Consider the following 14,356-nt stretch of genomic DNA (forward strand, 5'->3'; position numbering starts at 1 on the left):
ACAATTAGTTTGAAAGAAAAGAAAGAAGTGTATGCTTTACAGGGGAAATGAGCAGGCTTCTCATACCACTGATCTTCTCCGGTATTTTGGAGAGCAGTAAGTTGCACACAATTTGTTACAATTATGACAGACAGAATGCAATTTAAAAGGGAGCGATTCTATTTTATTATCAAGCATGAACAACATCTCATTCTAGATTACCCAATTACTTCGCCAGATCATGCAAATATAGCATTGAGCAAAGCTATGATAACTTTCCATACCGTCGCTGTCCTGTGAAAAACACTTATGTCCATTTTTATGAAATGTTTTGGGATGTCTGCATTTAGGGGGTCTTGACTTCCCCTTTAAGGATTTTAACCCTTTGAATGCTAATTTGCGCACACACACACACACACACACACACACACGGGTTTGCCTCTGTGTATTATGAGGACATTTTTTCCAAACCTGTTTAATTGTGTATTACGGGGACACCCCTTTCCGCTAATGCCAGAGAGATGGGACTTGCACCCCAAAAAATTTTTGGGGGTCGTCCAGGGAAATTTCACTTCAAAACTTGAAAAAACTCAACGCACAAAAAAAAGAAAAACCTGAAAAAACAGTAATTATGAGGACATAGATAATGAGCTAAATAAGCCACGCCCATGGCAAAAATGGTAATTATGAGGACCAACTCACATTACAAGGACAAAGTTTACACAACACACAGCAACCATGTCACTGAAGTGACTTGAAAGTTCTGGCATTCTGACGTTACACAAACTGAAATGACATTGATGTGTAATGACTTACCTGATATAAGGTCGCATTGTTGTGCATAACAATACTGTGAAATGCAAAGTCATACCTGATCCTTGAGCACCATGTTACAACTTTAGGACAGACTGAAACTGGTATGTTAATAAAACATGCTTCTTATGTGAACAGGTTATCTGGGTCAAGCACATCTTTGTAATGGATAAGTTAGACATGAAACCAGATGCAAAAGAGTCAGTGAACATTGAACATTTTATTCTTTAAAACATGACTACCTCTCATCTTAAAGATGAGCAGTTTTCTAATAGCTCATTACTGGAATACCTTCGGATTTCAGAATTTCTGAAACAGGTTCAATGTAGGAAGTGTCCGAAGTACTGTGAGAATCTGGAACATATTCCTCTGCTGATGAATCCTCACTTGAACTGGATACATCAGCAACCTAATTTTTTAAACAAAAACAATTATTACATACATACAGACATACATATACATATTGTCACTGTCCTGTGAAAAACACATCCACCATATTTTCCAGACTCTAAAGCGCACCGTGATACAAGCCGTGCCGCCAAGAAGGATTGCTACCGGAGAGCAGCCCGCGACCTAAAAATGGAAACGTGTTTTTCACAGGACACCAATGATATCCATATATACAGTAGACGCACACATACATGTGCATATATACAGCGGCTCTAAAATTGACACCTGCCGGATGCGGGTTAAAGTTCCTTTTGGCGGGTGGTCATAAATATTTACTAGCTTTACTTCGCTGTTACTTAGTGATGTTACACTCGAAGTAGAAGCTTGAGACAAGTGTCGAGCGCTCCCGCCATTGATGGGCTAATGTGCTAAAGTTCATTTACCAAAGATAGGTGGTCTTCATCATCAAGCAGTTTTGCATTTTTTTTTTTTTTTGCAATCAACGGGATATGTGCCAGATGCTGGAGCAAACTAGAAAAGCATTTAGAACCTAAAGTTTGTGCATATACTAAAGATTATTATAAATCTAGTCACCACATTTATTCGAAAGATGAGATGAAGCATTTAACAAGAGGGATAGTTAATATGCTTAATCTATGGCATTGCCCCTAAAACGGGTCTTGTGTGATACAGTCCTTCAGTTACAGTAGACGTTTTCTATTTTACCGAGTCAGACAGTCGTTAAGATTGAGACAATTGCTCAACATTTAGCTGCTTGCAACTAAAGACAGCGGTATAAACATGGGTCATAATTTATCCTCTTGACTAAATTATATTCATTCAATGAAAATGCCTGCACTATTAATCCTGGTTGCGTGAAACAAAGATCCATTGCAGATACAAATAACACACAAGATAAAATACCCATCATGCCAGTCCATTCTAGTGCAGCGAAAGGTCCAAAACATAAAGCACATTTATCCAAGCTTGATACAAGTGAATAAACTACCTGATGTTTACACTCCTGTTTTAAAAAAAAATAATAATAAATTATAGCGAGTTCACCTCTAAAATCCACCATAAATAAATTAATGGGAAAAAAAGATCACTACAGTGCATAATCTAAATCACCAAACTGCCAACAAATCTTAAATTTGAGATATTTTTAATGTTGACTTGTAGAAATTTTAGTCCCATACAAGCGTATTGTTGGATACAGTATTTTTAACGTCTTGGCAATACACATTGCATAAACAATTGTTGTGATTATATTTGTTAGTTATATAGTTTAGCCCTAGCATCTACTCTACACTCTTCACTCCTAACGTCTTGCTTCTGAAAACTGATTTCAACATCAATATTCAAAAATAAATCTCGTCACCTGGTCAACTTTGTCTGTGACAGCTACGTCTTCAGCTATGTCTTCAGGTTGTGCGTCAGTTCAAACCTGGTACACATGAAGAGAAAAATACATATAAAATTCAATTCTTACTAACACACAAGACTGTACCTGTGTATGTACACAGTTACAGTACATACAGAACAATGAATAGGTTAAAGTATTGTGAATGCAAACTCATTTTATTTGCCATTACAAAAATAAATAAATAAATCCTTCTGCACTACAGGTTTGTGTAAATTGGTGACGTCTATTTTTCACAATGAAACAAAAACAAGAAAATACACAGTCCTCAGAGAATCCATACCTGACCAGAGTATGAATTGTGAGGACTGTATGTGTAACTCCAAGCCCTGAAAACTTATTTTACACTCACAGTGTATAAATACAATGTCCTCAGTGTGTCAGTTATTCACAACTACGACATTGTGAGGACTATGTATCTGCGAGGGCTGCTCAGTATTGACAAAACATGCGACATGGGTGTTTTATACAATGATGGAGATTATTTAAGCATTTAACACATACCTAAAAAAAAAAGATCTATCTATATACATATATATACACATACATATAGATATATATACTGTATACATAGCGAGACGGACAGACAGACATAGCGAGATGGACAGAGCGAGACAGATAGATATAGAAAATAAAGATAGAGATAAAGATAAAGAGATCTTTATAATCCAAAGAAAGAAATGCATGTTAATGCGGAAAAATAAGCATGCTCATTGTGATCTAATCTTATCCTATTAAGTTATTTTTTGTTAGTAATGCCCCTCGATACGGTTCTCTCGTATGGCGATGCGCAATTCAGGTAGTCTCTGATTGGTCAAAGTCAGACTAAAGTATACAATACAATATTCATTTGTTGCATGTCTTTGCAATACAAATATTGCATGAGCCATTCGTGCGACAAGATATTTTTTTATATATTGTGCCAACGTCTTGCTTCTGAAAAATGTATTTCAACATCAACATTCAAAAACAAATCTAGTCACCTGGTCAACTTGCTCTGTGACAGCTATGTCTTCAGGTTGTGCGTCAGTTGAAACCTGGTACACAAAGAGAAAAATACATATAAAATTAAATTCTTAGTAACACGACTGTACCTGTGCATTTACACAGTTACAGTACATAAAGAACAATGAATAGGTTAAAGTATTGTGAATGCAAACACATTTTATTTGCCATTACAAAAATAAATAATCCGTCAGCACTAGTGGTTTGTGTAAATTGGTGACGTCTATTTTTCACAATGAAACAATTAATAGAAAATACTCAGTCCTCAGAGTGTCCATACCTGACCAGAGTATGAATTGTGAGGACTGTATCTGTAACTCCAAACCCCTGAAAACTTATTTTACATTCGCAGTGTATAAATACACTGTCCTCAGAGTGTCAGTTATTCACAACTACGACATTGTGAGGACTGTGTATCTGCGAGGGCTACACAGTATTGACATGCGACATGGGTGTTTTATACTGTGATGGAGATTAAACATTTAACACGGACCTAAAAAAAAAGATCTATACATATACTGAATACATACATACTCTATATATACAGTATATATATATATATATATATATACAGTATACATACAGTATATATATATATATATACACAAATATACATATATATATATATAGATAGAGAGACAATATATAGATATAGATAGATATATAGACATAAAGATAAAGATAGAGAGATCTTTATAATCCAAAGAAAGAAATACACGTTAATGCGGAAAAATAATCATGCTTATTGTGATCTAGTCTTATACATATAAGTTCGTTTTTTTTTAGTAATGCCCCTCGATACGGTTCTCTTGTATGGTGATGCGCAATTAAGGTAGTCTCTGATTGGTCAAAGTCAGACTAAAGTATACAATACAATATTCATTTGTTGCATGTCTTTGCAACAGACATATTGCATGAGCCATTCGTGCGACAAGATCTTTTTTGTATATATTGTGCAACGTCTTGCTTCTGAAAAACGTATTTCAACATCAACATTCAAAAAGAAATCTAGTCACCTGGTCAACTTGGTCTGTGACAGCTATGTCTTCAGGTTGTGCGTCAGTTGAAACCTGGTACACAAAGAGAAAAATACATATAAAATTAAATTCTTAGTAACACGACTGTACCTGTGCATTTACACAGTTACAGTACATACAGATTAATGAATAGGTTAAAGTAATGTGAATGCAAACTCATTTTATTTGCCATTACAAAAATAAATAAATAAATCTGTCTGCACTACAGGTTTGTGTAAATTGGTGACGTCTATTTTTCACAATGACACAAAAATAAGAAAATACACAGTCCTCAGAGTGTCCATACCTGACCAGAGTATGAATTGTGAGGACTGTATGTGTAACTCCAAGCCCTCAAAACGTATTTTAAACTCACAGTGTATAAATACACTGTCCTCAGAGTGTCAGTTATTCACAACTACGACATTGTGAGGACTGTGTATCTTGCGAGGGCTGCACAGTATTGACAAAACATGCGACATGGGTGTTTTATACAGTGATGGAGATTATTGTGACATTAAACATGGACCGAATATATATATCTTCATAATCTAATTAAAGAAATACACGTACGTGCGGAAAAATAATCATGCTCATTTTGATCTAGTTTTATCCAAATAAGGTTTTTTTTGTTAGTAATGCTCCTCGATACAATTCTCTTGTATGGCGATGCGCAATTAAGGTTGTCTCTGATTGGTCAAAATCAGACTCAAGTAGGGCCTGGCAATAAATCAAATTAATTGAATAAATTAAATTCAAATTGAATCGTTGAAAATTTGCTAAATCGTGAAATGTATTTTGTCTTCTGGATTATTAAAAACTGTTATAATGTTCTGTTACATCCAGATGTTATTGTGAGTTGTAATTTTGCACAAGTGGTGGCAGAATGCTGGATGGTTGGTTTAAAAGACTTTTTATTTAATTTTTTGGCCATATCGCTTAGCCTCAGACTAAAGTATACAAACAATCCAATATCCATTTGTTGCACGTCTTTGCAATGCACATATTGCATGAGCCATTCGTGCGCCAAGATATTTTCCACATATTGTGCAGCCCTAGTATCTCCACCCTCCACTAATGTCTTTGCTTCTGAAAACTGATTTCAACAACATTCAAAAAGAAATCTAGTCACCTGGTCAACTTTGGCGCAGTCTGTGATAGCGGTGTCTTCATCAGGTTGTGCTTCAGTGGAAACCTGGGGTAGATGAATAGAAAAATACCAATACAATTAAATTCTTACTAAGACTAGACTGCTATACTGTAATTTCATGTAATCATGAATGTGCGACCAGTAATTCTAGTATGTCACATGTATGAAACAATATCCAAATGTCATGATAAGCAATCACGATATGATAATCAACATGATATTGTGAGGTTAGCGATACTCACGATAACTGTAAAAGTAAAATAAAAAAATAAGTCACAATATTGTAAAAAAAATGAAATAAAAACAAAAAAAATTATATTGAGAAAAGAATGTACTTTTGCTTTTGAGTTATAATTAATCTTTTATGTTTTGTCAAACCTTGCACGATTACCCCCCCCCCCCCCAAAAAAAAAAAAATATATATTAATATACATATAAACATACCATAGTGTTTTTCCATTGTAGTGAAATTCAAACATGAAAACCTTCTGGGCATCATGATACACTCTCAGCCTGTTTTCACGTTCCTGTTTGCTTATAACTTCTCCTCGATATTCAGTAGGAAAGACTCCCTTCTGAAAGGAGCAGGAACTGAACACTCCTCGACCTTACAAAGAAAAAGGGATACAACAGAAATATTTCATTATAACAGTAATGAAAACTAGGCCCATACTAAAGAATCTTTTACCAATACTCACCTTTGAATGAATTAATATATTTTATGGTGAAGCCATCCCTGTCTTTACCTAAGGATGAAAAATATGCTACCTCTTCTTTGGGTTTAACTTTTGCCCTCTGTGGCCTCATGACTGACATATCTCACTGAAGATAATGATCTAAAGCTATAGAAAAAAAATGAGTTTCAATCAGTTTGATAGGTAACTTGGTGCAGATGTTTTGAAGTTGACTTTCTGTGGACCATAATATCCTGTGCAGTGTGCAGTAAATGTGCCAACGAAAATAAAATAGTGGATAGCACAGCTCTGCTAAATATTTGCATAAATTAAATGTAATGAACACTAACAGACTTTACTGAAATATTTCTATTTAAAGAACAAATTTAAGTAAACACAAATGCAGCAATTTACCAATACTTCATTTATACTGTACTGGTAATACTAAACCATTGTATATTTTCACATCACAAACCAGCCTATCAAACCAGCCTGTTATTGCTTTCCTCTTAAAAATTTCAATTAGCATTTATCTTACTCAACAGACGGTTAGCTCTGCTATGCTAACTGAGCTAACCGTTGCTAACAAAAGCGTAGCAATTCTAAATAATTAGCTGCAACCATCATAATCAACAGATGGTTAGGTATGCTAACGTTAGCTTAGCTGCACTTACACTGGACTTGCATTATAAATCATTTTCAGCAATGTACACAAGCGACCAACATTAAAATAAACAAGTTTCTGGAGGAAAAATTCGAGCTTCAAACCTACCTCATTAGCACAGCTACACTGCCATCACCTCTCGTGAAGTAATTAGAGCCGGGGGCGGTTCTCTATCGGGGCTGCTAGATGACGTCACTTCCGTACTCCGGGCAATATAATAAATCACATTTAAATCAACAAATTGGTTCAGTGTTGGATTATGAACTTTGTTGATAAGAGTGGCTATTGTTCTATGATTTACAGTGTCAATTAAAAAAAAATAGATCACATTTAAAATTAACCCGAAAGGCTCATATACTAAATTAATTACCACAGACGAAAACAAAGGATATTATTGCTAGAATTATAGATAATTTTGTAATCGTTTAATGTGATTTCAGTTTGTTTTTTTAAAAAGTTATTATTATTTTTTTCATTAACAAAAATGTTTTTTTGCTTTAGTAAATAAAATAACCTTGCTGCTGTCACACAGTTGCTGTCCGAGGATGTTTTGGTACTATACTTTAGTAATGGATGCATGTGTTTTTTGGCAAAATTGTGAGCGAGCCCAGTAACTTGGCTTAGAAGCAACCCTGCAAATGAATGGTCACATGATGCTTTACTGTTGGCATGAAGCAGGACTGATGGTAGCGCTCACCTTTTCTTCTCCAGACAAGCATTTTTCCGGATGCCCCAAACAGTTGGAAAGGGGGTTAATCAGAGAAAATAACTTTAACTCTTTTTTCCTTATTTTGGTCTGTGTTTATGGAATCCCTTTTTCACTGGTCACACCAGGCCATCCTCCAAAAGTCTTACTCCCTCACCATGGGTGTAGATGGACTCATACCTGCTTACTGCCATTCCTGAGCAAGCTCTACACTGGTGGTGATGTCCTTATCCCCGCAGCTGAATCAACTTTGGGAGATAGTCCTGGCTTTTGCTGGATTTTCTTGGGTGCCCTGAAGCCTTCTTCACTTAAAGTTTGTAAGGTCACTAAAGGAAATTACTTTAATTTTCATGGCAAATAGGGACTTTGCAATTCATCTAATCACTATAACATTCTGGAGTACATGTACATGCAAATTGCCATCATAAAAAAACAATAATAAGTCAGCACTGCAGATTCTTAGAAAATCAATGTCATTCTCAAAACATTTGGCCACTGGTGTACAGAAAGATGTTATACTGTAAAGGCAGGGTGGGATGTTAAATGATGAATTAATGTACGGCACTGACAGTTTCTCTGTCTCTGCTGTTAACCATTGTACATTTTTAAATAAACAACCACTGAAAGAATTAAATACTGAAATATATAATTAAATATCATAGGGTATTTCATTATTTAATTATTTACTTAGGAATTGGTGGCTGCAAAAAAAAAAAAAAAAAAAGGCTCTGTGTCTACAGACAAACATTCACAATACACAGCATTTTGAGAAAAAACTGAATTATGGAGACGTGCGTAATTGTGGGGACAGGTGATGGTCAGCCAATCAAATGCTGTGAAATATACACTGGTGTGAATTATTCATGAAGTGGTGCATTACAAGGACCTTCCTACAGGGGGCGCCATCAAATACACAAAAATACACAAATTCACGTAATTATGCTTTACAAGGACATTGGCTAAAACTTTGGATTTAAGCCTTCTACAGCCCTAGAAGCACTTCTGCATTGAAATAATTATGAGGACATGGGCTGTGTCCTCATAATTCAAAATGTCCTTGCAGCACGGCATGTATTCAGGTGAAATGTCCTCATAATACACAAAGGCAAACACACACACACACACACACACACACACACACACACACACACACACACACACACACACACACACACACACACACACATATAAATATAAAATTCATATATTATTGTCATTTGTCAAAAAAAGTTACCCCTTAGTTTTAAGAGGTGAAAATCTTGAAACTAAACAAACATTTCACACCTATGCTTTTTTCCTTCTATCTATCTATCTATCTATCTATCTATCTATCTATCTATCTATCTAGAGAGAGAAAATAATTCATTATTGTCTCCCCCCACCCCCACCCCTCCGAATTTTTGCTGTGGTTGATAAAGGGTTTCAAACAAAGGAAAAAAAACTAGTTAGAAGAAAACTCAGGATTGATGTTTGAAGATTTATAGCAACACACATACTGTATAAACATACGCACATACATTTCTACCACAAAGGTCTTACGTTTGAGGAAGACACAAGAATTGCTACAACTGTAAACTTCCTGGAGGTTGCACTGACCTCTTCAGTGTTGCTAGCCTGATGTCGATATTTTCATGTTTGTTGTGAACACTTTGAACACTCGCCAAGATCTTGGACAGGTCTTCTTGTCGAATCTTATTTTCCTCAGGACGTGCGTTTGAGACCTGGGTGTCAGAATTTGAAACAAAGAAACCACACAAAAAAAGATTCACATGTCCAGGTGAGCTTTTGCAGAGTTTCTCATTCTAAAAACAAATTTTTGGTTTTGCGTCAGTGCGGAAATGTATTTGATTGTGGTTGTGATGTTGAACTCTTATTTTCAAAGGCATTATTTTGAGAGCGCAAAAGTGAAATGTTATGAAAATAACATATTTCCTGAAGGAGTGGAAAGAGGTACAACATGTATGAGCTACATGCTCTTGTGGTCATTAGGCAGATGAGCTATGATGAAGTATGTTAGACCCCGCCAACCTGCATATATACCAGTCATTGGGGTCATCTCTTCATTCGATAGCCACTCCTCACAGAGTCCGTATGTTCAGCAAGGGTTATCATGAATTGCACATCATTCCTCTCCTTCAGGGAACCTAAGTTATACATTAAACATTTATGTAAATTACAGAAATTTCTAAACTATAAGACGCACCTGACTATAAGCCGCGCTAGCTAAATTTAGGGAATACTCGAGTTTGTTACACATATAAGCCGCACCCGACAGTAAGCCGCAGGTGTTTTAATGTTACCGCACCGGGTTAAAGATACTTTCTTTTCCATAATGAGGGCGCAAATTGTCTCGTTCTCTGTCTCCTACTATATGTAGGCTCACTTGGTTTGTTTTGCTCTGCTTGGCGCTCTTGCGCTTCCTTTACAGTGCGCCCCCTTGTGATCTGATGGATAAGCCGCACCTTTGTATTAGCTGCAGGGTTGAATGCAAGTGAAAAAAGTAGCGGCTTATAAGTCCCAAAATTACTGTAGGCTGATGACATGACAGAAGTAACTGCACTAAACCTAACATACGTAGAAAATAAAACAAAAAGGCCAAAACATCCTAAAACCAATGATGTCATTAAAGCAACCTGTAAAATTAGCAAAATTGTATTTTGGGAATCTAAAATGTTCAAAATACATATTTACACTACCTTTCTCTTGATGTTCTCTAGCAGGTCATCCTGTCCATGTTTGAAGTAAGGGTGCTGAAACTCCACAGGACTATCTCTCTCCTGCTTGACAATGCCTTGGTCAATGTGCATCACTTTCCGGAATCCATCTGAATTCATTAAAATTGTGCATAATAAATTAGAAAGTGATGCAAAACTAATATTGCACTACGATATGTTGGGACTGTCATTACAATGAAAATCTATTTTTGCTGTAGAGCAGGGGTACACAAGTTGGGTACTCGAGAGTCCCAATCCAGCCTGGTTTAGATGTTTTGCTCTTCCAACACACCTGATTCATATGATCAAGAATCAGGATAGTTATCATGCTTCTGGAAAGCTTGAGCTAAACATTTGATTCAGGTGTGTTGAGGACAGAAACATCTAAAACAGGCTGCATAGCAGCTTTCGAGGACCGGACTTGGGCACCCTTGCTGTAGCGCTAAATAAACTATCTAAAATATATTTTGATAGAACAAATGTAAAAGATCAGAAGCATGGTTAAAATGACTCAAATGGAAACCTCTACAAAAGCAAAAATGAATGTACAGTGTTCCCTTGTTTCTCGCGGGTTTATCTTTTGCAGCTTCGCGGATTTTTTACAGCGTTCTTTTTTACAGCGTTCTTTTTTTTCTTCAGCGTGCTGTCAGACGGCTCAGCGCGCCGCCTGCCACCTGCCACCTGCCCCATGGTTCACGCAGAACTGCGCCGGCCACAACGCTAGGGTGGAGTTTCGGGGGCACTGCGGCGATGCGGGCCCGGTCAAAATGGGTTTACGTGTCCTGCCTCGTTTCTACATCATTAAAATTAAGAAATAAAGGGCCGACAATCGACTGATTTTTTCCCGGGATGGGAACCACCGCTGGCAGGGTAACTTTTTGAAAATCCTCTGTGTCCTGGAGGTCCCTGGCCAGCCGTATATTTGCGGGCATCCTCGGATTTGTCTTGACGAGACCTTTCCAACAGTGTATGGCCCGTCGCATTCCGACCTTGCCCGTTGCCTTCGCGACCTGGAGACAAAGGTCCGACAGTTTCCCAATTTCATGCCTTGGAACGCCTGTGCGTCCGTCACCACCCCATGGCTCACCCCTAGATTAAATCGCATGCGTGTGCATTGCGGATTCGCTACTCCGATTTGCTTCCATTTCCAGCTTGTTCATATTACACCGGCTGCGTATGCGCTGCGGATCGACTGGCGACCAGCTTGTCGTACCAAAACCGCCAGAACCGGCAATGCACTCCCGAGCCTCCCGGTCAAAATGGATTTCTCAGCCTCGTATCCTCGTCATTAAAGTTAAGAGTGTCATTTCTAACCGCTGTTTTGTTGTTGTGTGTGTGTTTTTTTAATGACTATTTTTATTTTAAAAAATTAGGAACACATATCAGTTGGAAAAAATGGATCGATCGCCGTTTATATTTTTGTTTCTCAAATAAATGTTTTGGATATTAGTTTCATTCTATTTTATTGTTATTATTATTTTTATTATTTTAAAATCTACAAAGGTTTGAACACAGAGTGTGTAGGCCTATTGTGTTTAAACAAGAGATACAGTATGTGAGAAAATGTTAACACCTATCAAGAAAAGTGCATATATAAAGTGTGAGGTAAAGTGTTAGACTTAAAACATATAATAAATGAAAAAAATATAGTATGAACGAAATAACATTTAGAATAAACAAAAAAATATATACTGTGTTGTATAATAAGTAAATTAAAAAAATACTTTTAGTGGAAAAAAAATTACTGTAAAAAAAAAAAAAAAAAAAAGAACATATATGATGAATGAAAAAGCATTCACAATAAACTAAAAATCATACCAAAACGAAAAAATATATAATAAATGAAAAATATATATATAATTAACGGAAAATAAAAAATAATAAAATTAAAGCAGATATCCATTATCGCGGGTAGTTTTTGGAACTAAGCACCTGCGAGGAACGAGGGAACACTGTATATCGGAATTTGAATCCATTGTACAGTAGAACAGAATCTATCAATTCCAGAAGACTATCATTTGTCATTTTGAATTCGACCACAATCTTCAAGAAAGAGTTGCCTCTTAAGTTTGTCTTGCATGATGTCATGCAAACAAACATATAAATAAATGGTTAGTCCCTTTCAGTTTTTCTGTGTTTTTTGTGGAACTACTTCAGAAGGGCCTTAGTGATGGCCCTATACACTTTTTGGCCAGGCTACAAAGTACAGTTTTGGTCAAATTATAGCGAGTTTGCAATTCAGGTAGAAATTTAAAAAAAAAAACGAAATATATATTGTAGGGATGTAACGATAACGGCAATATCGTGACATCGCGATATTAAAGCTGCCACAATATCGTCATCGTCACGTCATAATAAAAGCAGCACATCTGAGGCGAGCTTGAATTCCATCTGTGCAGTTTTGGCACCATCTGGTGATTAGTTCATTGGTGTAATTAAATTTGAATTAGGAATGTTTTGGTCACTGTGGTGGTTATTACTCCTATCAATCAGTCATACCATCAAATATTTTTCAACATATCTGTGAAAAAATTCATTGCTTTTAGCCCGCTTCAGCCAAACAACATTGTGAACTACATAGACCATGATGCTTTTGCGCTGCTGAGCCTATAGGACAGGGATAGGGAACTCTGGTCCTCGAGAGCCGCTGTCCTGCCTGTTTTCCATGTCTTCAATCCCTCAATCAACACACCTGATTGATGAACAAGATCGTTATCAGGCTTCTACATAGCTTGCTGATTAGCTGATCAGTTGAGTCAGCTGTGTTTGAGGAGAGACACATGGAAACAGGCAGGACAGTGGCTCTCGAGAACCAGGGTTCCCTATCCCTGCTATAGGAGTACCTGACAATGAAATGGCCATGCCCATTCTTCCGTCACTGCTGTTATAATGTACAAACCTAATTCCCAAAAAGTTGGCACACTATACACATTGTGAATAAAAACTTAATGCAATTATGTGGAAGTGCCAAATTTCAATGTTTTGTTCAGAATAGAACATAGATGACAGGTCAAAAGTTTAAACTGAGAAAATATATCTTTCTCTGGGCCAGGGGTCATTTAAAATGGAGTGTGGCAAAGTGCAAACCTGTTTTGTGGTCAGAAGAATCACGATTCAAAGTTCTTTGTGGAAAACTGGGGCGCCATATCATACTGACTAAAGAGGACAAGGACAACCCAAGTTGTTATCAGCACTCGGTTTATAAGCCTGCATCTGTGATGGTATAGGGTTGCATGAGTGCATGTGGCATGGGCAGCTTCCACATCTGGAAAGGCATCGTCAATGCAAAAAGGTGTATTCAGATTGGAGAACAACATATGCTCCCATCCAGGCATCATCACTTTCAGAGAAGATCTTGCATTTCTCAAAACGATAACGTCAGACCACATGCAGCACTAATTACATCATTATGGCTGCGTAGGAAAAGGATCCGGGTATTGAAATTGTCAGCCTGCAGTCCACTTCTTTCACTTATAGAGCACATTTGGCGCATCATAAAGGGGAAGGTGCGACAAAGAAAGCCCAAGACAGTTGAACAGTTAGAGAGACGCGTGTTAGTCAAGAATGGGACAGCATTCCTATTTCTAAACTTGAGAAACTTGTCTCCCCGATCCCCAGACGTTTGCAGACTGTTGTAAGAAGAAGAAGGGATGCCTCACAGTGGTGAAAATGGCCTTGTCCCAACTTTTTGGAGATTAGATATAAAAATTCGGCCCTTCCACATAATTGCATTCAGTTTTTATTCACAATTTATATAGTGTCCCAACTTTTGGGTAATTGGTTTTGTACAAAAACGCAATTTATTTTTTACAATATAATGAG

At 36.9% G+C, this 14,356-nt stretch overlaps 2 protein-coding genes across 5 annotated transcripts in view; both read right to left on the reverse strand.

Moving 5' to 3' along the window:
* On the reverse strand, positions 1 to 9,392 carry LOC144039583 (N-lysine methyltransferase KMT5A-A-like). Of its 4 annotated transcripts, XM_077553081.1 has the most exons (8): positions 7,223 to 9,392; positions 6,475 to 6,618; positions 6,221 to 6,383; positions 5,759 to 5,821; positions 4,627 to 4,680; positions 3,589 to 3,642; positions 2,564 to 2,629; positions 1 to 1,201 (listed from the first exon to the last, which is right to left on the reverse strand). In XM_077553081.1, exons 2-5 carry the CDS (start codon positions 6,590 to 6,592, stop codon positions 4,650 to 4,652), a joined length of 375 nt encoding a protein of 124 aa, XP_077409207.1. In that variant the 5' UTR covers positions 6,593 to 6,618; positions 7,223 to 9,392; the 3' UTR covers positions 1 to 1,201; positions 2,564 to 2,629; positions 3,589 to 3,642; positions 4,627 to 4,649. The 4 variants fall into 4 exon arrangements, with proteins under 4 accessions (XP_077409207.1, XP_077409205.1, XP_077409209.1 ...); XM_077553079.1 differs by having other exon boundaries at positions 6,475 to 9,392; XM_077553083.1 differs by having other exon boundaries at positions 4,627 to 4,718; positions 6,475 to 9,392.
* hsf2 (heat shock transcription factor 2) overlaps positions 1 to 14,356 on the reverse strand; it is a 41,478-nt gene that overhangs the window by 16,246 nt on the left and 10,876 nt on the right. The window contains exons 3-4 of the mRNA XM_077553077.1: positions 10,517 to 10,644; positions 9,417 to 9,541 (exon numbers count right to left, since the gene is read on the reverse strand). Coding sequence (XP_077409203.1) covers positions 9,417 to 9,541; positions 10,517 to 10,644 — 253 coding nt within the window. The remainder of the gene's footprint in view (positions 1 to 9,416; positions 9,542 to 10,516; positions 10,645 to 14,356) is intronic.

This window comes from Vanacampus margaritifer, chromosome 19 (assembly GCF_051991255.1).
Source record: "Vanacampus margaritifer isolate UIUO_Vmar chromosome 19, RoL_Vmar_1.0, whole genome shotgun sequence".
NCBI classification, from domain to species: Eukaryota; Metazoa; Chordata; class Actinopteri; order Syngnathiformes; family Syngnathidae; genus Vanacampus; species Vanacampus margaritifer.